The sequence below is a fragment of the Pogonomyrmex barbatus genome, unplaced genomic scaffold (genome assembly GCF_055798465.1).
Source record: "Pogonomyrmex barbatus isolate J1 unplaced genomic scaffold, ASM5579846v1 scaffold13, whole genome shotgun sequence".
Lineage (NCBI taxonomy): Eukaryota > Metazoa > Arthropoda > Insecta > Hymenoptera > Formicidae > Pogonomyrmex > Pogonomyrmex barbatus.
The window spans coordinates 5,198,732-5,223,904 of NW_028297109.1; the positions used below are offsets into that span (position 1 = coordinate 5,198,732).

Consider the following 25,173-nt stretch of genomic DNA (forward strand, 5'->3'; position numbering starts at 1 on the left):
CGTTCTCCTCATAATCGTCCTGCCGACGCTCTTATCGTAATAAAAATTCCTTTAACAGCGAAAGCTTTTTTTTTTTTAGATTTATAGTTGATTTACTGATTGATTCTGATCGACTGATATACGCGGATTGCTAGAGGGTGAAAATGAGGAATGTAAATATGGATTGCTAAAATATTAAAAATTTATGTTATTTAAAATATTTAAAAATTATGGATATTTAAATTGTTAGAATATTAAAGTTTTTGTAGCCGTGCTTAGTCCTAATAATTTAAATAACTTTGATAGCTAAATGAAATTATTTTCAGGCCTGTGTCTGGTCAAATTTTTAGATACTTCATCATTCTTTCCGTATATATCGAATTTAAAATCGTGACATGATCAAAATAAGGAAGGAAGGGAGAAAAATTGTGAGAGTATTTTCTCTGCGTCGACCGAGTTTCCGGTCGCGTTGAGAGAGAATGCAGTATGTCGCATTAGTGGAAAGTTCGCGAGAAAGAAAGGTGTGGCGTCGTCCCCAGAGTGATGTTCGTCGTGAGAGAATCTCGCGTGTCGCCCGAACACAATGAACGAACAATCGTCGCGCCGGAGAAAAGGCGCTTCCTCCTTCTTCTCTCTCGCCCGCGACAACACAGTTACTCGTAACTCCCGGTGCCTCGCAAATTTGCGCTAACTAATTCACACCCCCTTCCCCTGCCGTTCCCCACCGTTTCCCACCGTTGTTAACTCCCTCGCGCAAATACGAGAGAGAGGTAACTCAGTTCTCGCGAAACTCCCCCGAGACCGAAAACTTGAATCGAAGTTTTCGGACTTGGCGCCATCGAAGTGCCGAACTCGCTGCGGAACTTGCCCTCACTTCGGACTTGCCTCACTTCGGACTTGAATGCTTTTTAACGAGCATCATTAGTAACTTCGCGACCGAAGGACTCGACAGTCGCAATTAATCCGAGGAGCGTGCGCCTTCGGATTCTGTGCCGGTACCTCAGCATTCAGAAGGAAGCTCCCGACAGAGCTCGCGAATGAGAAAGACACGCTTTATTACTTCCTGAATGACGTTGTTTTTTAATTAATAAGTTTATTGCGCTGCAGTCAGCGGCGTAAATCAACGGCATGAACACCAGCAACTCTCGTAAAATTATACTGTCAATCTTGAAAGTAACGTCACTCGAGTTATTTTGCAAACTTTGTTAATTTCTCTCACGACTCATTCGCAGTTTGTAAAAATTCCGCTACGACATTTCCGATTAACTTACTTTCGGAAGTGAAAGAAACATACGCCGATATCAAAACCGCAAAGATCCGCAATTAGGACGCTTCCAGGCAAAATGTCGTCTCTCTCTCTCTCTCTCTCTCTCTCTCTCTCTCTCTCTCTCTCTATACGTCAATCGTTTTTAATTTAGAGAAGAGTTTAATACCGACGTATCGCTCTTAACGTGCCGACCCTTTGTCGGGAGAGCAAACGTGTGACGTCACGGCTGGCGTATGCATCTCGCTAATTATCGTCGGCCATTTGTTCTCAATTTATCGCGCTTTTCGCCGTACCTATTATCGAGACGCCAGTCCTCAATATTTAATCGTGGGCTTTATGACGGAGCGACGCGGAATCTAAATTGGGGCCACTTCGCTCCTCGTCGCTCGAACTGACAAAAATTAAACGGGGTTTCTAATTAAAGCGTATTCGTTGTCGCGCGTGAGTCACGCCCGCGCTATCCTCGGAGCGAATTTTTCGCAATGCCGCACCCGCAAGAGTCTGACGTGTCGTCATCGCCGGAATCGTCCCCCGGGAACGAAGGGATCTTCTCATCGCGATGAGGTGTCAAAAAATGAGGACACTGGATATCCCTGGAATATTAATCGGCGTTCTAACCATTTATTTTTAAATTCGATAATTCTTCGTGATATTCTATAATACTTTTTCCAAAAAACTATTTAAGTAATATTATTCAGAAATAATATTCATACAGGGAAAAAAAGTATTGTTTTATTACGTGTAGGCATTCTTATAACTTTATTTTATAACTTTAATTTTATTCCAATTAGGAAAATATATCGTTATAAAATGTATTTTAACTGAATAAAAACGTTTAAATTATTAAATAATTATTAAACATACTTCATTTTTTAAGCGATATATTTTGTGTATTTAGTTCTATTTGACTTTAATCGAGAACAAGGATCGGTTGGCACCCACAATCGTCGTTATGTCGTAAAATATCATCCGGGAGCAATCCACCCTTTCCAAAAGGCCCCTCCCCTCATAAGGAATGTCTAGAGAATCGACGGCATAGCTCCCTTGGGTTGAGGGGTAGCTCCTCGCGTATAACCAGAACGGAAGAATGTGTTTCGACCGAAAGGAACTTTAAATCACATCGCAAACGTACAGTCAGCACCATTATTTTCAACTTCTTTCAACTCTTTCGAACTCTAGCGAGCTTTCGCTGACAAAAGTTACGCTTAAGGATCTCCGATTCAAAAGACGGAAATTGATTATCTGTTATTAAATCTTTTTTACATAGAATCTTTTTAAACAGAATCTTTTCTATATATATCTATCTTTTTTATGTAGAAAATGTAGCGATCGATAGCATTGCACTCTTAAGCAATTACATAGGCGTGTTCCCGCATTTACCTACTTAATTAAGTAATCAAATAAGTAGTGTGTACGCGTGCGTTGAGTACAACGCGCCTCTTTGTTGCTTGCTGCGAGAGCAATCCGTAATATCAAAAAAAGCTATTTAATCATTATGCATGCATGCGTCGACGATGGAGTGCAAGTGTGCCTCTCTCTGTTGCACGCGAGATGCAACAGTCGCGATATGCAAAGAGAGATTTCGAATTGACATGAATATTCCATGCATACGCGTGGCTTTGCTGTCTCATTTCTAATTACTCGTTCTCGAGAAACCCCGGTAAACTTTCGGGTCCCCCGATGAATTTTTCAAGTGTGAAAATCGCTCTCGAATATTTCAGATCTTCTAAAAACCCTGATCATATGCGCATTATCCGTGCGATCATCCGTGCATTACATGAAACTTGCAGAATTTTACACTTTTCACGTAGGAAACTTTGAATTTTAGAAAATCGTAGTCATTTTACGTGTTCAATTTATAAAATCGTGGATATCTTCGGGCGAGATCTGAAATTTGCATCTCCAAGTGCAAATTTTTATAAAATCATTATCGCATTTTATTGTCCACAATTTGTCTACGAATAATATTTTTAGCTACTTAACGAAAAAGAATTATAAATAAAAAATTGGAACAATTTTGAGTACCTCTAAGTATATTTTTTTTAATACACGGAATTTAAATTTGTCCATAAATAATCATCATTTTTTGTCCATCGAGTGAAAAATAATTATAGACAAATAAAGAACTAAGAGAAAATTTCATATACATTTATAATTCTTTTTCGCTGGACAAAAAATAATTATTTATAGACAAGTTGTAGACAATCAAACGCGATACTAATTTTGTAAAAATTTGCATTTGAAGAAGCCGACTTTACAGATCTCTTCGAGCAAGTTTGGATCTTTTGGAGCTCTTGCGCTCCCGATTCCCCGGACTATCCTCTCGATTCTCCAGCACTCCTATATTACACCCCCTCCAGATCCGATGATTACGAAAACACTTTTACAACGGGCAAACGTTATCATCGCTTCGCTTCTCCCTTGAACCGAAAAAGGGTGCCGGCAGGTCGTTGGTCCGTGCGGAACTCGTATCGAGAGGTCGAACTCTGGTCCCGCCGCACTGCAGTGTCAGTGAATTTAACCACTCCCTTCAGCCAGTAACTTGGCACCTTTATTTCCGGCGACATGGGGTCCCGTGGGATGTCCGGGGAGGGGTTCCCAGCGGCGCTGCCACCGCCATAATTTCCGTCCGCTTTTAATCCGTCGCACGTGCGTCCCGCAGGAAGAGAGAGTCGGCCGACTTCTCGCCGCCCGGAAGGTCTCGCAGGAGGCAGGAAACGGAAATGCGACGAGGCCGTAAAAATCGAAGTCGCTAGTTTTCCGATGATGCGTCCCCATGGAGACCGTGGAGATCAATCCTTGACAAATCGCGATAGAACCGTACGCTTGCTCTCGTGAAATGAAAATCCAGTAAGATTTCTCTGCTCAGCATGCACACGAAATATCGAAGTTTCTTCGAACGACGACGATCTTGAATGTTGTCAACACGTCCATTAATATTAAGGTTTTTAGATATGCGCGATTTTGTAATTTAAAACTTTTATGATTTTCAAAAATTAGTTTCGTACTTTCAGATCTGCGCGTTTCAAAACTTACGAAGCTTTCTGGTAAAGTCGGAATCACAAACTTATATCACGAGTAATTTGGAAGGTTCAACGTTCCCTAGTTCCGTAAAACTACGATGCGATTACCGTAAAACTACCTGCGAAGTCTCGAAGAAATTTAAAGTATTCAAGACTCCAGAGTTCAATTTGTGTCGGCAAGATAAGATTTTCTGATCTGATTTTTCCGCGCGGTCGCTATCTCATTTGCGGAATGAGATCGCGAGAAGCGTTCGGAATAAGAAAACGAACGCTGGCGTGGCAGACTATTGATTATAGTGTCAGCTGGAAAAGTGAAATTTTCATGCACTCTCTCGTGCGGGCTCGTTACGATCGCGTGCGCACGGCTATGTAATACGCGCGAAATCGTTGATCAAGATCCGACGAGGAATCTCGGGTTACGTGCCGCGTGTAATACCATCGGAATGATGTACATCAAGCCGGTACACGTGTACGTGTGTACCAGATAAGGGTTGACATTTGCATATACGCGATTAGCGTACAAGTCGTACATCATACGCTTAAGTTGATTCCTCTTTATTACGAAAGCGACCCAGATGAAAAATCACCTCGCGTTAACAGAAGCGCGCAGAAATGAATACGGAAACGTGTACGCGCGAAATTATATAATTTACCATAACGTTTTCAGCGATGACGAATAATTAAATTAAATGATCGAAAGAATGAATAAAATATTTTCAGAGATACACACAATCATAATGTACTAAGATTAATCATTTTTGGCATTTTGAATAAATAATTAATTTTTGTAGAAATTTTGAATTTATCATAAATAAATGTTTGCTTTTATTTTAATACATTGGGATTGAGTATCTTAGGAAATATTTTATTATTCTTTTAATTCTAATTATTCTTCTCAATTCTATTTTGAAAGATCTATGTAATTTTGTTCCTCTAAATCATTTTTTCTAATTCTCGACGTCCGTGATTTTTCCTTGTTTTCTGATTTTGTTAACGCAAATTTGATCTTTTCGCTTCAACGTATATAATCGAAGAAAAGTAGGCTTCAGATTGGGACTTAAGAATCCGTCATTAAAGCCAAGATGGGGAATACCGAGATACCCTGTACGTGTCTCATGCATATTAATCGACGCGACGAGACATTGATCCGCCTTAATAAAGGCGAGCCTTGGACCAAAGGAGGATCGTCGAAAGTTACAAATCAGTCGATACAAATTTTACGACGATGTCTCCGCACGCGAACGTTCATTATTATCGTCCGTCGTGATACGGACACCGTTAATTATAAACGTATGACCGACGTCACGCGCCGCGAATTAATTGCTCAGTGCCTGTTACTGTCATTTACATTCTTTAAGAGCTGTTAAGTTGAACATGATGAATTTTTCGTCAAATCGCAGTCTTCGGATCGCTGCGCCCAGTAATTAACACGCTGTTGTCCATTCAAGCTCGGCTAAGCGTTGAAATTCTCCTTTCTCTGTAGATTAAAAAGATTAAAAAAAAAAAAGAAAAAAGACGAAATTTTCCGCAAGTGACAACATCCGGGAAAATTGCGTTACGCTGCAAATATGAAAAAACAAAGTGCTTTAAAGTGTAAAATAAAAGTAAAAATTATATTCTGATAACAGAACATGAATATTGTTCTTATTTTATTTAGTCTTTTTTCTTATTAAAAAAAATTAATTAAAGATACGAAGATAAGAATTAAAAATGTAAATTTTTAATGTTATATATGATAAATATCAGAGAATTGGATTTTAAAAGTCATAGAAAAATGTTCAGAAGTTTACATTGAAAATTAAAAGCTTATAAAAATTTATTTATGATATATATGCTCTCTTTTTTCTTATTTTTGTTATATTAAAAAGTTTTTAAAACATGTGATCAATTTCTTAAGTAGATAATCAAGTATTATACTTTGCTAAATGAAACCGGAGGATCTGTACTCAAGATGCTCCAAACTCTTAAACTCAAATTAAAAAAAAAAGTATAGGAGAAGAAAGAAACCGAGGAGGCACTAATCACGAAAATAAAAATTAAATTACATAAGTGCGCACTGTGCATTCTAAAAAATAGAAATAAAAATTATAACGTAATCAATGTTCGTTTATATAAAAATTTAAGAGAATTCCTCAGTGATTTTAAATTATTTTAAAAATTAGAGAATTTTTATAAATTGCTTAATTAAATTTAATTAAAGTTTAAAGACATCGGCTTTATATTCTTAGTGATTGAATTAAAATGCCCACAGATATTATTTTTTATTTTGTACATCCTTTACGAAGACTCTCTCTCTCTCTCTCTCTCTCTCATGTGACTACATTCCGTGATATGGAAAATCACTATGTTTCATGCGAGCACTCTGAAATTCTGCCCGTGTATACCCGGGAATAGTGTCCGTACACGCATTAGGGTAATTTCCATTTCACCGAGGGGAAACGTTACGCGACTACCCCGCAACGGGGCACGATGATTAATGGCCGATATGTTACGCCGAAAGTTTCCTTAATATTCCGTGCATTCCCGGCGATTTCGATTTACACATCGAGAAACGGCGAGACGGTAACGTCCCGCGTTCATTTCGACGCCCTTAGCAGTCGCACCTAAATTATTTCTCCGTATTAAAGGAAGTGCTTCTCGATAACTGGATATACATATATCCGCATGTACATCCAATAAATTCCCTCTTCCTCGAGACGCCTTAAGGTGGATTAATCTTAAGTAACAGCTGCAAACGTTTACGAAAAGCATAAAGTCCCTCCTCCAGTGTTTAACGGGTTTAAGTATTCTCCGAGTAGTACGGGGTATGCAGCTTATATACAATTCGAATAAGCGGATTACGTGTATGTGATTCGCTTCGCGCAAATTTTGTGCCGAACTTGGCCGAAATCTCGGCCGCGAAAGAAGGAAAATTTCCACGAGGAGAAAAGCGGCAGCGTGTCGCTGGCACTCGACCGGGGCGATAAGCCTCGCTTTAATCAAGCCAGAAGTTACCCTGATATCATCGTTATTACACGCCGGCTCGACCACGATAAATTATAGGGGCTGGCATTATACAGGGTACAGGGGGTGCACTCACTCGAACCTTCTTCCACCTTCTCCCCCTCTCGTTCCGCGGGACGCGCCGGTTTGCGACCGCCGCGAACACTAACGAGACTAACGAGCTCTTGTCTCTGACCATTCATCGATACGGCGATACTCACCGTTCTGGCCAAAGGAACCCTCGTTAACCCTGAAAACTACCCCCTCCTACCCCTTCAACTTTGTCTCGACGTCTCCGCTGGAGTATATACCGACGCGTCGTATATTAGTTTAACCCTTTCAGCCACCGGAGTACTTTGGTCTTTGAAATGGAGAGTACGTCATATTAGTTTTAGCTGTCTCGACGATTGATGCTGCCTGTCAGCGATGATGCACGAACTTGGAATAAATACATAAATAAATTGATAATATGTTGAGTTGAATAATTTGCATTAATTGTTTTACTGCAAAAATGAAGTAAATAATTTATCCAATGTGACAGAATAGAAAAATATTGTAACTTTAATGAAACCAGGTAGAAATATAATGAACATAATAGATATTTATATTTATAAAAGATCATATTTTATTAATACATGGAAACACTTTTGCTGACAAATCTAAAAATTTGGCCAGATCGGAAAATAATTTTGTTGGACTTTCGAAATTATTATGTTACGTTCAAATTGATTATTACAAGATCAAAAATTTTGGCAATATTATTATTATGTTTAAGCATCCAACAAAATTATTTCCAGATCTGTATCTAGCAAATTTTTAAATTTGTCAGAAAAATTGTTCTCTCCATGAATACAAGAAAATACAGAAAACTGATCATATCATGATCATATGATTTTCAAAATTAATATCATTAATAAATTAATATTCTTAAACATATTCTTAAAAAATTTTAATCGAGAATTAATTTCCTTCGCTTTTACATGTTCGACGATCACGTTCATAAATCATCAATCTCAGCAGAGATTGATAAAAATCATGCTCATCAAATCTAGAGAAATTAAGAGGATAATTAGCACCTCGACCGAACTGTCGATTCCGCGAGAAAAAGAGAGAAAGAGACAAGGAGAGAAAGTGAAAGATTAAGAGGGAGAGAGCTGGATCTACTTCGTAATTATCGAACTGTGCAAACTTCATGAATACATGCAAGTGGTTCAAAGCGAGACCGCTTTGTTCGCATAAAGTCGATATGACGGCACGGGGGAAGAAGGGGAAAGAGGCGAGTGGTGGAATAAGGGGACGCGGTCCCCGGTCTCTCTAACGAGGATTCTCTCTCCGGGCTCCGGGGGTTGGTTGTCCTTCTGGATGTCCTTAAATTCCGCCGAAACATTATGGAAATGAAATCCCGGGACTCTCGACGATGACGACGACGATGAGAACGAGGATGAGGATGAGGATGAGAACGGCAAATCTAACTACGTTATAACTTGCGCGTTAGCATACGCAATCGGATCATCGCGACCGGCAAGGCGAGCGAGCGACGTCTTAACGAGCGTCGCGATGCCAGATGCGATTAAGAGATCCGACGAGCGCTCGCTCGCGACGGTTCGCAGCAAATCGAGGGAAAGCGAAAGATATCCCGCGTCGCTCGATAACTGTCCTGGAAACGCTTTTACTCGACTTAAGAAATGTCCTTTGAGCAAGAAAACTTGATAAATTTGAAATTTCGATGTTCGTTAACCAATTGCTTCTTACTCGATAGTTTGTTCTAAATCAGAGATGATCATGGCTCTTTTGCCTGACATCCACTATGAATATTTAAAATCTTTGATGTGCCACTTTGCTAGAGAATTTGGCAAAAAAAGGAAAAAGATTTTTTTTATTTAGTATTTAGTTATTTCTAGAAATATGATTTTTTTTTTTTTTAATTCGAGATGAACAGAATTCTTCTGACTCCTCTCTTTGCTTTATCTTCGCTGGAGTTAAGAGCACGTAGGCTCTTCTCGGGAACTAAAGAAGTCTTCGCTTTCAGGATACCTACCCTTTTCATGCTCACCGGCTTTTAATCGCGTGGTTCTCCGAACGAGGCTCGATTCTTCCTCGATTCATCCGTTCTCCAGTCACGACGGTGTCGTCGCGGGAAATTCACCGCGTTTGATTCGAGAACGCGTCGTCGGCGTCTTCCGGTTTCCGCTCACGTAGCGGAAATCCCCGCGGAACCACCCGCGAGTAGTCGGGGGAGGCGGGAGGGAGGGGGAGGAAGAACGCGAGACGATTCAATCGCGTCGACGACGATGACGCGAGGGCGGCCGACGAAATATTTATTTCGCGGAAAGCCCCTTCCGACTCGAAGATTGATAAGCGCTCGCGGTTTTGAATCGAAAAGCATTGAAGCAGCCTGGCTCCGCCAGGGTAAATACATATTTGCGACGAAGCTCGCGAATAAGCCGGCTGCAGCTTCGTACATAGCGTGCAACCCTTGCACATAGCGCATATATAGGGAGGCATACGTGAGATGGTTTCCCGTCGAGGGAGGAATCGTATCTGTCCCGCGGATAACGGGGATGAATAAAAAATACGTAAGGAATAACGAAGTCGATTTGTAGATTTTAGAAGATGGAAGACGCAATAACTCATCGTTAAAAATACGAGTACGGATAGCGATACGACGAGAGAGGGAAGAGAGTAAGAGCGAGTATTTTCGTATCGCGTTTCCTTCGCGGATGATTGGGACAAATATAGGATTTGACAAAAGCAGGAAGACACTTGTAAATTTTATAGCGGGATAACGGTAAAAGTGGATGGTGGAATTGATCAGAAGGGAAGTAGAAAGAGATAAAGAAGAGAGAAAGAGACAGCGGCGAGGAAAGACTAATGGGCGACGTGGAAGCGATACTAAAATATTAACAATATTGAAGTGAGCGATATTGCACTCCGATGAAAGCACGGAAGCGCGGTTTGTGTTGAATTGTTCGCAAGTCGTTTTAAATCGAATGGCAAAAGCAAAGTTTGTAACTAAATTACATTACGTGTGTCGGTGCGCATTTAATGCGCCTCACAAAATCTGTCAACCACATGGATCTTAATTAACGCAAGTCTGAACGTATAATAGGGTTGTTAGATCCGACGGGGCCGTGCATGATAATTCAAAGTTTGCGGTCTGTTAAAATAAAAACGCGTTCAACCCCCCGTTTCGCTACGCCCCGAGAAGTCTCGGGACGACGACAGAAAGCCCTGATTAAAACTCGGTAGGCTCGGCTCGTAATATCTTTTCGATGCTCCTTGAAAGTTGAAGCGACATCCGCCCATCCGCTTATTTCCATGAAGAGATTGCTCCACCGCGAATTTCCAAAATTTTCGCCCGAGACTACGGCTTTCGATTACGTTTATGCAAATTTTGTATCTCCTCTTCGATAAATCGACGAACAAAAGCGGCAGCTTGTTCATAATTGATTATTATAAATATAGAAGACCTGGAGAGTGACTATGGAAACTTGAAAGTAACGCCTAACATTTTGTATGGACGGTAATATTTAATCTCACTTTTAAAACAGAAGAAATTTTAATTGGAACCTTTTAATCGCGTTATTGCGCCTTTTCAAAGTTGTAATAACGAAATAAATTTTGTAACAGTTATTTTTAACGCGAAACGTATTAAATCAACGCAGCCTCCTCGAACACGTGGCGCATTAATTATCCAGTCCGTTAAATTGCTCGGACCCCCGACGGTCGGTTCCTAATTAAGTTTAGTCCACTGATTTACCCTCCCTTAGTCGCAATGAGAAACGACCGAAAAGTCAAATGTTTCCGTCATTCAAATCCGAAGCACTCGACGAATGCGAATAAGATTTATCCCGGCGAAATCCATCTCCAAGATTTACAGGCCTAAAAATTCAACTTTGGATTTTATCTAAATAACGAGTTTTTTTAAACGGAAGACTTTAAAATTCGAATTTTGGAGAGGACACGTACGGTGGATTTCGCGTGTCTCCTGTCGACAGCTTTGGCAGGAGACATTTTTTTCTCGCGATCGCATAAATCCACGCTTCGCGATGGGGCGATTTATACGGAGGACGCGCGTATATATCTTTCGTTACAGATTTATTGTCTCGCGAAATCGTCCACGGCAAGGCGGGTTGATAGCCTTGTCGCTTGTACGCTTTAGGGTCGTGAAAAGTGGCGTAAAAGCGACGACCGGTCACTTAATATGTTAATGCAAGCTCTCGTACGTGGCTACGATGTCACCATTGGCGTTCCACGGGCGGCGGAGAAACGAGCTGTAAAAGTGATGAGAAGCAAGACGTGTGTAAATAGCCGGCTAGCCGGTAACGCGAGGCTGTGATAATCATCTGACGTGACGTGATCTACGAGGTAATCCAAGAAAACCAGACGATACCCGACACCGGTGATCGCGATCGTCCACCGTGATTAAATCGTATCGGCGGGCCAATTATACCAGCCTCAATTATATCGCGTTCCGCGCGATATTTCGAACGGAGCTTAATTGAGATAGCGAGTCATTAATTACCTTACTAAATAAATAGCGACCATATGTACATACACAGAATGGCTAAGTGTATCGACATTTTCGATCATCGAAATTTTATGCTTGATAATTTTTTTGAATTTTATAATTCCTTCTTTTGTGGTTTTCTTGAATCACACGGAAAAAAAAAATTAATCCTAAACTATATATTCTCGTATAGAAGATTTTTGGTTTTCTTTAATTGAACAAAAGTAATACTTGCATTATCGATACCGATAAATTCAGTCAGATCAAGACTTTTTAGGATTATAATATTCTTGCTTATATATGAAAATATTTGTTTTGCTGTAAGATTAATTTTTTTTTTCTATACCGGTATTTAATCTTGATAAATTGAAGTTTTTATGTCCAAGTTTAAGAAATGCAATTTGAACACTCTCAGAATATTTTCGAAAGCATCGCAATTTTTCCTCGCGGGTAAAATCTCTCGGCGCTGCTCTTGGCGTCGCTTCTTCGTTACGAGTATTCGGCGTGAGATTGGACGGCCGTTCGCGAAATAAGTTTCTCTTCTCGTTGCAGAGGTCCAGTTTCACCGTGAAATGGAGCGCCCGAGCAGTGGACGTGAGCGCAAATAACGCGATAGCAGCCGTCTCCGGCGGACGATAATCGTGAGGAAGGGTTCCTCTATCCACTTGGGCATTTTCGACGAGGCGCCGCTCCGTTAGCCGATACTCGTGTGCAACATGTTCGGGACGAAATTGCGCACGTGGATGGAGGCACACATCGTGCGATCGAAAAAGAAGAAGGACCGGAAGAAGGGCGACAAGGGATTCGACTCGAACTGCAACTCCCCCAGGAGCCACAGCGCCAACAGATCGCCCGCCCTGCATCAGGTAAGTCGAGTTCATTTCTCCGCGGCTTTACAAGATGACGTCCCAAATCTCGGACGTTACACCTCCTGTATTATTAAGTAAGTTAATTTCAATTTCCAGCGGCGATTGATTTTTTTGTTTATATAAAATTTACTATCACTAATTCTGAGCTTTTTTAACACGAAAGAATATACATAATTTTTTTTTTTTCTTCGAAAAAAAGAACGTCTAGAAAAAAAATCCGGAAATTTATGTAATATTCGTAACACTCGGTGCAAATCGAAGTTAAATTAACTTCCCACTTTCGCAGTTTCGTAAAGTTTAGAATTTTTTTTTTTTATCGTTTCGACTTCATATCCAGTTCATCATTAATTGCTTTCACTCGCGATCGCTCGGCCTCTGAAGTATCTCGAAGAGATGCGCACGCTCGTCGGATTCATCGTCATTATCGGCAAACTAGTTTGCGAAGTGCTTCTCCTATTTTCCTACTGCTCGCCAGCGTTTGCTCGTTACGCCCGTCCGTTTCTCCGCTAACAGACCCTTAGGTCGGCGTTTTCCGTGGAAGGAGTTGCTGCCAGGGCACGTCGACGCTTATCGTTACGGCGGGTAAAAAAAGGATTCAGTATTCTTTTCCCGACACACCCCGACAGCCGACTCGCCCTCGTTCTCTCGCGCCATTGCAGATCGCCGTAGTATCTTCGGATTTCGCATAGTCACCGGACCGACCGCTTTATCAAAACTCTGCATATTAATATAAATCGTATTGAATTCATAAATTTATGTTTCGTATAAATTCTTTTTTCTTCCTGTGCATTATCGTGTCCTCTAAATTATCATAAAACGCGAGTTCTTCTCTTTCAAGGATTATTAATATTTTTGATACTTTCCGAAAAGATCGAATTTAAATAACGAGTTTCTTCTAATTTTTTTTCTTAAGCTCTTTTATAAACTGCATTTATTTGTAAGGTTTTTTTTTTTTTCTTAATATCACATCATTAAAAGAACAATTTTAAGTAAGCAAGCGATCAAAAAGAAAACTAATCGAATGGAAGTTAATAAAAAGTTTTCAGGATACAAATCGCAAGTACGATTGAGAGGAACTCTTGATCTTCTCCCCCCAGGTACATCCGGTTGACTCTCCGACGAAGAACGTGGACGGTATCCGATTGCACGAGGGCAGCTACAGCGCGACAGTGACCACGTCGTCCGGCACTTCCGGCGGTACTGCCGGAAGTGTGAGCCTCTCTTCGCCGGAGAGCGCGTACTCGACCGGCTATTCGACCGACGGAACCTCTCCCGGCACCAGTTTCCCGCCCGAGTACTACATCAACATCAGGACTGGCACACACTACTTCCAGAGCAGTGGCGGTAGCGGTACCACTGCCGCCAGCAATAATAACAACAACAATAACGGCAACAAGGCCAGGATAAAGAGGCCACAAGGCGACACGGCGGATCTACCCCCGGCCGGCAGCGCCGTACCAGGAAATGGAAGAGCCGAAGACAGGGGACAGCCATCCGCGAGTACGACGAACATGACTAGAGACAACGCTCCACCGGAAGTACGAACCAGTACGCCGCACAAGGTGAGCGCAGTGTTTCGTAAATTGTCGGAATTGACAACGGTTTGCCTCCAGAAACTACCAAACGTGCATTCCCTTCTAAAGGAATGCATTAATGGGAGGAGCTGCATATAAATTTAGTTATAATAATTTTTTCTCATATTCATTTACTTGTAAACTTTATAAAAGAAATTGATTAAAATTATATCTTTATTTTTACAATTATTACAATTATTAGAGAAAATGTGGCCGTGTTTCATCGATTACTTTTAATAATATATTTTTTATCATTTTTCTTAAAATAAAGAAATTTAAAAAAATTTTTTAATAACATAAATTATTTGTATTATTTCATTTGATTGTCAAATATGATCTATGTTTCAACATTTATTATCAAATGCATTAATTTAATAGTGATACAACATTTTTGAACGACAAGATTTATCAAATTATTACAAAAATGGAGAACTATCCCTTTTCATAGCTACGCGACGGTTTTCCTAAGCAAAATTCCAGATCTCAACCAAGGAATACGAGAAGCGTGCACTATCGCGAAGTTCCAAGATGCCTCGATATAACGTATTCACAAGAGTAGAGCGACGTGGCTCTTCCGTCAAACGCGTCGCATTCCTTTCAGCCCTCCGTCTCAAATAGTTTATAGGTCGAAAGTAAATGCGCGCCTCGAAGTCTGCGAGATTACCTACCTACCTACCGTTCAGCTTCGCTGAAACACACCCCCGGGGGCGCTTGTTCGCTGCGAGGTCTTTGAAGACGCGAGTTCAACGACACCCGGCCTCTTTCGCCGGAGCAGGAAGTATACATTCTGGAAGTAGCGTTTATCGTCGCGGTACGTAGGAGGAAAAGAATAAGAAAGAGGAAGGGAGACCAGGAATTCACGAATTCCTCTCGGTGAATCCCGTGGAAGCTCCGGGGTTGAGAGATGGGTGGTTGCACGATGACCCATTCCTTTTACGGCGCACGTACCGCTATTTGTCGCGTGGAAAAATATTTATTATTTAACAATTTAACGTTGCGCTCTTTCTGAAGCACGAAGCGCGAAGATAAAAAAAAACCTGGAAACGTTATTTTGCTCCTTCACGCTCCGCTCTACCTCGAGATTCGCGAGGCGCGACGAGTCGCGTGAGTCGAGAGGGAAGGAGAGAGAGAGAGAGGGATGGATTATTGTCACGAGACGCGCACCAGGATATTGGGCGTTAATGGGCGGCAGGAGTGAAAAATGAATCCTTCCTCGTCGAGGCCCGTGATCGATTGCGCGTCGCGCACTCGCCGTTTCGGCACAATGGAGAGGAACGATCGAGTTTGCGATTTGGGTTAACGATAAGGACGAAAATACGGGAGCAATGTGGCGTGCACAAAAGCGTTTTAAAAGATTTTGAAAGAGCTGGATGAATGAATGGGCGAATTAATTTTTGTATGTGTTTTTTAACGGCGCAATAAAGAAGAAATCTCGAGAGACATGTTTACAACAGCAAAGATTAATTAATTAATTAATTAAGTTTGCGTAACAGAGAAAGTTCTGCAGTTTTGTCCTTTAATGTTAAGTGAAAATGAAAATGAAAATAAATAGCTATCGATATTTCTTTTATAAGAATCGCTACTTTCGCTCTCTTGATTTTGTTAAGTGGAATGTTAATTTTAAATAATAAAGTAATTTTAAATAATCTAATCTATTATCTTCCGCCTTTTTTTATATCATTACGATAGTCACCGTGGATAAAAATAGAAGGTTTAATCAACTGCATTAGTCGGCAAAATCGAAATATAAGAATAGTCTCAGTGGCTATATGTATTTCTTATTCGACAGAGTGCAGAGACGCCGACGAATCATGGTCAGAGACAGCACCAGCAGCAGCAAAGGCAGCAGGAGAATTCTCATCGCAGGACGGAGTCCTATTCCGCTGATTCGACGAGGAACAGTTTACCAGTACCGTCGTCAATACCACCCCCGTTGATCTCACCTCCGGTACAGTCACCCCGCGAACGCTCCCGCATCCGGACGAATCCTTGGCTGTCGGCGAACTCCTCCGGTTCCAGCACGAATGGTCTGAAATCGCGTCTCGCCCTGGATGAGAGCAGCAGTAGCTCCGGCCTGAAGCTCACGGAATCCTCCGGCAGTGCCAGCGATGTCAATCTGAACGGCAGGGAGCCCCATGGCAGGAGAGGAGAGCATCGCCAGGAGAGCCTCAGCGCGGGTCGAAGCCCGTAAGTATACTTTTTTTATAATTTTTTTAACGTACGATTTACAATTTATTTTAGAGAAAGATTCAATTGAAATTAAGTATCGATAGAATTAGATGATTGTTGCGACGATTAATTGGATGTCTGATCAGATTGGAAGATTGACTGAAAATAAATAAACAAAAATTAAAAATGAAGCTGTGGATAAAAGTAGAAAAAAGAATATTTAAGGTAAAACTTTAATAGTATTTCTGTAGCCATGTCGGTGCTCTTGGAACTAATCCAATTCCTTATAGAAGAAACTTCTAATTACGTAAGTTGTTGGCGTAAGACGTATCCTTTTTTTTTTTTTAAAAAAACTTGTCTTTTCTTTTCTCTAAATCCTTAGATTTTTCCAGTCTTCGGTCTGGAATTGATCAAAGCGAAAAGCGGTTAAAGGAGAAACCAACAGTTAGAAAAGTTTGCGAAGTAGAAAAGACTCGTGAAATTACACGCTTTATTGCGCTTTAGACCGTCACGATTACGAGAACAGGCCTTTGCGTTTTACGCCAGATTTAATTTTTAATTCGCAATTACAAGTTGATTACACATGATGTCATCCGTATCGACCGTAATTTCTTTTGCAACACAATTATCATTAGTTTGCAAATTGCATAAATTACCTTCCAAGTTGCGCATACATTTTATGCTAAGTGTACACTTATAACAATGTTTTAGCAACTCGAAATTTTAATTTATTGATGACAATCACAAGCCGTGTTGTTTCATAAATTGTTTCATAAACCTTTACACGATTAAAGTATTTATAGAAAAGGCTAAATTAAGGATTAAATTGAATTAAAAATAAAATGAAAAGGAAAAGATTAATTAAAATACATTTTTTTTTATATCATGTTTATTCTATATTTTTGTATTCATCTTTTTTTTTCGACTTATTTTCTTTTGCTTGGACTTAATTGACATACTTTAAATCAATCTTTAATCGATATTTGCGTATCTAAAATTTACAGCTAAAGTTTTATCATTTATCTCGCGCAGGATTAATCAAAACTGGAGGATTACATCGGGCATGGATCTACGGCCCAAGATTTCTTTGGCTCTGCAACGACGAGCCAGCAGCAGCAGCTCGTCGGCATCCTCAGTGACGCGTAGTGTGCGCTCGTCCGAGGATGACATCACGCTGAACGAGATGATGGGCAAATTCGACGAAAGCTACGTATATGAGAAGGAGACAGACATCTTGTCGGATAGTGACCCGACTGACTGTGAGGACTATATCGATTCGCTATCGGACATCGACACCGGCCAAGACGGCGGCGACGAGAACGATCCGTTCGAGAATGACGAGCTTGACTACATCGACAACGGTTCATTCCTAGATCTGGTCGATTTGGACTGCGGTGATGCCGACCATTTTCCTAATACCGGCCACTGCACCTATTTTGCCTTTACCAGCGAACTAAGCCGACGAGGTACCAGGCTCCGCGAATCCTTCCTCAAACGCAGAACCAAGGACGAGATCATCTCTCAAAGGTAAAGGTTTTTCCCTTCGAGCCGTCAAGATCTTGTGTTTTAGTACCTTTTTATATTTGCCAAACAATATTTTTAAATTACATTGTTTCATACACCGCTCTTAGAAACGCGAACGCGAGGGCTAGCGCAAAGAGACAGAGCACGCGGCACAGGAAGATGGATGATAAGCAGAGTGAGAAGCGCAAAAAGAGGATATCGCAGCGTCGTAAGGCTACTTTAGACCGATGCGACGATGAGACGGCAAATCTGAACCGTGTGCTGGTCGAAAGAATGCTGCTGAAGAACTCGGGATTTAATCAGGGCAGCAGAAGCGTAGGCGGCACGCCGATGTGTCTGCGACGCAGGAAGCACGACGTGAACAAGAATCTCTCGCCGATGAGACTCAATGACAACCCATCGACCGTCAGACCTACCGCAATGGAAAACGAAATCGTAAAGAGACGATCAAACTCGGTGAGGTCCAAATCTAATAATCTCATATTTTAAACTGAAGAACAATCAATTTATCATTCTTTTTTTTTTTTTATTCTTTTTATCCTCAGATTATAGAATTAATTATACAAGCTAATTAGTTAATAAGAGTTTAAACTATATTGTTTTGTTTCTTTTCAAGATAAGTTACGTGAACGGCAACATAGTGCGACGTCATGTAACCGGCAACACGTACATGACTACATTTGCCTCGGAGATCGCGTTAATCGAGGCGGACAAGGAGGCCGATCGCAAATATCGTGAGCTTATCCTAGAGGCGGAGAACATTTTGGTGAGCATGCAAAAGTACCAGAATCCTTCGCCGTGCGTGCCGTCGCCGTCGCGCAAGCTGCATAACGGTTTGGCGAACAAGCGCGTCGAATTAATCAAGAACACGGAGCTGAATATCGAGCTAGCATTGTCGAAGAGCCGCAATTCCCAGCCGGAATTACAGAGCGGCAGTATCCGAGATTTGGAACATACCAGTCCCAAGCGGCAGTTCCCTCAGCCATGTTCACCAATTCATCGATTTATGGAGAGAAACTCACCGGCTAATTTCATACCGAAGGAGCCTCCGCCCGTCTTCCGGCAGCATGAGCTATCTAAATGTCCGGATTCACCGGTGATGGTACGCAGAACGACGCCCCAAAGCTCGCCCAGCAGGAATCTAATGCATCACCAGATGCATCGGGCACGTAACGGCGATTCGGAAAACAAAGAAGGCAATAGATCGCCACGGATCGCTTTAAGCTGCAATGGACTGAAGCCAGAAGTGGTGAACGTAAATAACTCTTTCGGGGAAAAAATGCACACGAACGCAACGTCACAGGGTCCTCTCGTCGCAGGTAGAAAGGAATTTCGTGCCACGAGAGAATCGACAAAGGAAGAAGGAGTGACGTCCAGCTCGTCGGATTCCGAGGAGAAATGCGACGTAAGACGGAGGGCTCCATTAATGACTTTCAGGTTGATAAATACTTGGTGAAATTTTAAACAATTTCCATGTACTTTAGTGGAAGTTTGATTTCTTTATATTAAAAATTATTTATATTTATGTTGTAATATTTTATAAAAAAGAAACAATATATATAATAAATTCTTAGATCAAAGCGCATCTTGCGTTTCATGTTAATGGTAATTGAATACCATATGTTATAACATAATGTCAACATTGTTGACATAATGTATAAATATTGAATATTTATAATAGAAAAATATTTTTAGATCAGTCGACATGGGTCCCATCAAGGAAGGTTCTTCCTACTGCCCACAAAGCGAACCAGTGAAAAGAAAAGTCTATGCCGGAAGCGCGACATATGGCAGAATACAAAAGACTTTGGGCGAACATGTTATGCTGAGAAATTCTGATGGCGATACAGCAACCGACGATACTGGTACGTGTTTTATATCACTCTTATGAACACACGAAGAATTTTTTTATAATATCGATCAATGATATATAAAAATATATAAATATATACAAATTTTAATTTTAATAATAGACAAAATATTTTAAATATGTAAAATATTTTATTTAAATTTACATATAATTTTAAAATTAAAAATAATATTTAAAATTGATATATATATAACATTTTTAAAAATTCCGTTTTAGTCTCGTTAATTATTTTATTCTAATTTTAATAGATTCTACATATTGGGTTATTTACATTTGTTAATATTACTTTATGTAGATGATTCAAGGAGATCTTTGAAGGAGAAGGTAGCGCAACTTCGGCAGGAGCGATTGGCCGCGGAGGCAAACGCGAACAACGTTCACGACTCGCAGTACTTCCAGCATCAGCTATCCCAATTACGACGGCAGATGCTGATGCAGACGATTGAGGGTCTGAAGCGTAGCCTCGAGGATCAATCGGCCACCCTGAAGCAAACTTGTCTAGAGCCGACGAGTCTATTGACCGACGAGCTGCCTTGAATTTAATCGGTCGACTATTCTTTCCGGTCTATTGTGCCGCGCGATCACGACCAACGTGTTTACGATATCGCTCTGTTCCTCGCGAGGAGAATAGGCCCACCGGACGGACAGGATCGAAGTCCTGTTACGAATCCTATCCTCGGCGGATCCGCGATTGGTCGAGACGTCGCGCGCCGCGAGAAGTATTGATTAAACGTGGCGTTTACTCCATGCGCGAATTACGATGACGTGATCCTTTTCGGACTCGATGATACCGTGGTCAGTTGAATGTGTAGGCGCACATCAAATCTCTATTTTTCTGTCCGTGATATGAGAGAGTGAGAGAAAGGAAGAGAGAAAGAGAAGAAAAAGTCGAAATTGAGTGTCGCGTATCCTGGCTGGGCATTGTTTCGCTCTATTGTTCGTTTCGCATGTTCACTAATGAACATTTCTCACAAACTTTCCTTTTGTCTTTTTTAATTTGCAATTTCGCGCAAGTAGGCCGACTTTTATTTGCCGCTTTAGATTAGCTTTTTCACTAGCTCTTCTTAGACTCTCATCGTTCGATCTGTCGTTGCAGTGCTCGCTCCAAAATTTCTGTCCAAAATAACGGCAGGCGAGAAGTTCTTACAGATCTTCGAGTTATATTAGATTGATCCTGGAACGCTAACGCGAAATTATTAATAACTAATATATTACCATTATATAGAATAATTAATATTATCATCGCTAGATTAGCACTACTATACTTAACATTTTTTCAAATATATAATACGAAACATACTATCGATCATTAGTATATTATTACAAAATTCGCAATAGGAAACAAGAAAGGAGGAAGATAGTATGCATTAGTTTGAGATTGTACTGGCTCTTGACAGTCGCTATTAGCGTTCTAGGATTAAGCTTAGACTACTTAACATCTAACGGGCCTATTCACGGGTATTTATCTCTGACATGCTTTAGAGAAAACAAGGAAACATAGCGGAAAATCGTAGGAAGAAACGTCAAAAGTAAGTCATGCGAACGAGTAAGATGATAGTATCAAAAAGCATAGATATTTAGTATATATCCATCTAACGGAGTTAGAAAATCACGGATTTAGCAGATAGGCGATTCAAAACATATATAATCGAATTTAGATATTAGAAAGACATTAAACGTGCCCAATGAATACGGCCCAGTTTTGATCGAGATGGTCGGGGAAGGATAACGCTGATTAATATAGTGACGCTGGGATGTTTCATTGACTGTTTGAGCCTCATCGAGACAAATAAAATCCCCTATAAGCTCCTTAAGCAAAATGTATCTAATCACTTCTACAATGGATATAACTGGAAATTTTTATATTTCGTAAAGATAAAAAGTTGAGGCCCAAAAGGTTGAGTCGATTAAACCGACATAGACAAGCTGTATATGAAAAAGCGAATGAAACGTGTATCGAACGCAGATTATAATGAAAATTTAATATGAAATGAAGGAACGAGTCAAAACTTTCCTTCCCCAGCGCTCTCGATAGCTTCCAATTTGATCTGTCGCAAAATATAATGTTTATGGCATGTGCACCCTTTTCACTTCGAACTGAATTGAACGTGATGCAAGAGACAATTGTAAAACGAGGCTTTCAGCTTCCAATAGAAAAAGTTACGTCTTGCTCCCGTCGTTCACAATCACGTTCGATTCTTCATTCGCAAGCACCACTTATTTTTCACACAGAGAACAAAGGCTACTGATAGTCGATTTCTCGCCGTGAGACATAATGGGGGAGCCATAATCAGCTAGCTTACACATATTACTCATAATGTTCCTATTTCTATGCGATTATTCGTATGCTCGGAAGCGAGATTTTTTCCCCCATAAACTATCATCTCTGTTTCTGGATAAAGTAAGCATCCCCCAGATTAGTATACCAAAGACGATAGCTTAGTTAAACAGTAGATTAGAGCCTTTTAACCAATCAGAAAACACACAGCGATATTGCATATTCGTAATATTAGAGGATCATGGTTAAAAGCGAATTTTTAGAATCTCGATTTGCTATTAGAATAATTGTTCAAGTTACGTCAAGCGGATTACAAATCTTCCATATGAGCCAGAGTCAAATATTTCATTCCAGCGTTTGCAAAAAATTTATGTAGCTCCGTGTTGTACCTTTTCTAAGTTAGATTTTTAAGCGATTTAAAAGACAGTTGATCTATTTTGAAAAGAGTTTATTTGTTTCAAAGATATTCGAAAGATTTGTGTTTTTATTTATGGAATTTTGATCGCTTCGTGGTATCGGGGACTCTGGTTGTATTGTCGACACGGTATTTTCGGTCATAGTGATATTTTTGTGAGAATAGACTGATAGCGTTATCGATTGTTAGATTAAAAACTTTTAGTGGTTACTTACATGTGATTTATACGTTAAAGATTCTCCGAGAACGGCGGATTGTAATACGCACGCGATATATTTATTTGTGTTAGATATTAGGAAGCATAGTAAACAAAAGCATTAGACAAATATAGCGTAGCGTTAGTGCATTAGGCAATCGTCAAGTAAACGAAGTCATAGTTGTTTTTCCTCTCTCTGTTTCTTTCGAATCGCGTTTGTGATTTAATTGTCATATACGTCTCTATGGTTTCTTTATTACGGGATCGTGATTTCCGTTTGTAGCTTATTGCGGAGACAGACTGTGCGAGAGTCACTTCGATCGTAATCGAAAAGAAGTCTTTGCGCGGTACGTCGAGTATCATTAAGTGGACGAGTTGTTCGAGAGTTTTATACGTGAGGAAGAAAAAAAAGATGACACTGTATATAAGATAATTTTTTAACCGAGGAATATTTTAATTTTTTATAATCGTAAGACGGATTAGTCGTTGTCATAAGTTCGATGATTTTTGTGCGACATTCGCGTTGACATTCCAAGAATGCAGTTTGCATTGGCGAGATGGGAGAGAGGCACTTGTCCGGATTGATTCGCGAATCGGTAAACCGCACGGTTTCCCCGAACATCGCCCTTGCCGCAAAGCGACACTAGTCACTCGATTATTTACGCAGGGTATATATCGGCAATTCCGAACGTGCTTGGAGATAAAGTGGAATTATTGTTGCAAACGACATCTCTTGTGTACCAAGCCATTTATAAAAAAATAAAATGGTTTTTTTATATGATTATGAATAAATTATATTATGTCGTTGGATTGGGATTACTTTTACTCTTTTACTGCCTTGACAAGAAGAACATAGAAGATACATTATCAAAGTAACATACTTTTATATAAAGAAGATATATTACACGTTATAAAGACTGTATTTCAAAGTATAATATTATAATGTGCTTGTTTATACGAAACAGGATGAATAACTCTTATCGAACAAACATATTTAACTATGTTCTTAAATTTATAAATATGAATAGGACGACTTCTTACAAGACTAATTATAAGAATTACTATTATCCATTATATGATTAACCGAATTTGAACTCTCCTTTTAACAAACTGAAATAGAGGTCTATCTATAGAATCTATAGATATAAATTGTATTCTATAGATATAAATTGTACTTAGTCAAAAGACGAATGCAATTCATTGAAAAAATCTATTTTAGATGATTTTTTTCATATCTTGTTATGAAATTATATATATTAACAATCTATGCATAGAAAGTGATATAAAGAAGCGTCAAGATTGCAATTGTAATCTTTACATATGTACAACTAACAAATGTATCACTGTTGTGGTTCATTAACCGGTAAGAAAATAATTTATCATAAAAATTTCAATAATTGAAATGCCTCTTCTAAACATGAATTTACTTGACTTTCTTAAAATTATGCTGGATTTCGAATATAGAGACAGGTTCAAAAATTTTGTCACAAAAATCTTCCCATTCACCTTCGGTCAAATCTACAGCATCAAATTTGCTACCTTCATTCACAGTTTGAATCGTCCATCCTTCCCTTGCCGAGAAATCAATGGGCTCTATACCACGGCAATCAAATGTGACCATTGGCTTGTATTGATCCTGATCTTTCGCAGTGTAAGACTTGATCGAATCCTCGATTATCATTACAGAGTTCTCCCGGGAACAGAGCTTGCACTTGCTCACGAAATGATTGACTCCGCTGCCACGTTGCATCGGTATTTCCTCATCCAAAGAAAGATAGTTCCATGTATCTGACTTTTCAGAACAGTTAGTACAAACAAATTTAAGGCACCATTGAAAATCGCGCCCCTCGGGCCTCACTTCCTCGACGTTGTTCATTTTGAACAAGATACATAAAGCTATTTTTACCATTTTTCGTCCTAAATGCAGAAAAAGAAAAATAATTGTTAGTTTTGGAATGCATACGTATATTTGATCTTACTTACAAAATGTTTCGTCGCGTATGTTCAGAATGCCAGATTCATATGAGTTTATAGATTAATCCACATACGAATTTCTTCTTTTTCACAGTTCCACAGATAGATTCATTAGGATAGAGTCAGGATACTGTAATCATTTCAGTTAAATCGTGAGATCCTGAGGTCTTTCTGAAAAGATTCCTCTGAGAATAATAATAATAAATATTAACCCGAATATCCGATTTTATTTTGCCAGGCAACCTTTTACTTTTTACTTTTTACCTTCAATCTATTTTTTTAGATCATATTAATACAGAATTTTTTTTACCTTTTCAATTTTTTCTTCTTCAATCAACTTTTTCTTCGGCTCGTAGTCCGAGTCTTCGAATTCTAGAACTTTTCATAAGCTTCCAGGAAAAGCCTTTAAAATTACGAGATTTTAAATCGTAAATATATGGAATGAGAGAGTCAGATTTGAATCCGTTGTCCACTAATTATTGTTGATTACCAATCAACAATATCAGAACGATTGCACTTGTATCGTGCCCGATTACCCAGAGC

The 25,173-nt window shown here is 39.8% G+C and overlaps 2 protein-coding genes across 8 annotated transcripts in view; one reads left to right on the plus strand and one right to left on the minus strand.

Moving 5' to 3' along the window:
• LOC105429904 (uncharacterized) overlaps positions 1-23,466 on the plus strand; it is an 82,218-nt gene extending 58,752 nt beyond the window's left edge. For 4 of the 5 annotated variants that reach the window (XM_089072078.1, XM_089072077.1, XM_011643152.3 and 1 more), the window contains 8 exons: positions 12,314-12,627; positions 13,728-14,192; positions 15,994-16,391; positions 17,406-17,900; positions 18,005-18,353; positions 18,514-19,334; positions 19,593-19,762; positions 20,063-23,466. In XM_089072078.1, coding sequence (XP_088928204.1) covers positions 12,478-12,627; positions 13,728-14,192; positions 15,994-16,391; positions 17,406-17,900; positions 18,005-18,353; positions 18,514-19,334; positions 19,593-19,762; positions 20,063-20,304 — 3,090 coding nt within the window. In that variant the 5' untranslated portion in view covers positions 12,314-12,477 and the 3' untranslated portion in view covers positions 20,305-23,466. The remainder of the gene's footprint in view (positions 1-12,313; positions 12,628-13,727; positions 14,193-15,993; positions 16,392-17,405; positions 17,901-18,004; positions 18,354-18,513; positions 19,335-19,592; positions 19,763-20,062) is intronic. The other variant, XM_011643153.3, reaches the window with a different exon arrangement.
• Positions 23,467-23,516: 50 nt separating this feature from the next.
• LOC105429905 (CXXC motif containing zinc binding protein) lies at positions 23,517-25,161 on the minus strand. 3 transcript variants are annotated; one of them, XM_011643157.3, is made up of 3 exons: positions 24,941-25,161; positions 24,640-24,760; positions 23,517-24,573 (listed from the first exon to the last, which is right to left on the minus strand). In XM_011643157.3, exon 3 carries the CDS (start codon positions 24,563-24,565, stop codon positions 24,080-24,082), a length of 486 nt encoding a protein of 161 aa, XP_011641459.2. In that variant the 5' UTR covers positions 24,566-24,573; positions 24,640-24,760; positions 24,941-25,161; the 3' UTR covers positions 23,517-24,079. The 3 variants fall into 3 exon arrangements, with proteins under 3 accessions (XP_011641459.2, XP_011641458.2, XP_011641457.2); XM_011643156.3 differs by having other exon boundaries at positions 24,640-24,801; XM_011643155.3 differs by having other exon boundaries at positions 24,640-24,815.
• Positions 25,162-25,173: the final 12 nt, after the last annotated feature.

Excerpts from the sequence above, each read along its gene's own strand:
- LOC105429905 (XM_011643157.3), bottom strand. The coding sequence starts at position 24,565 with ATGGTAAAAATAGCTTTATGTATCTTGTTCAAAATGAACAACGTCGAG.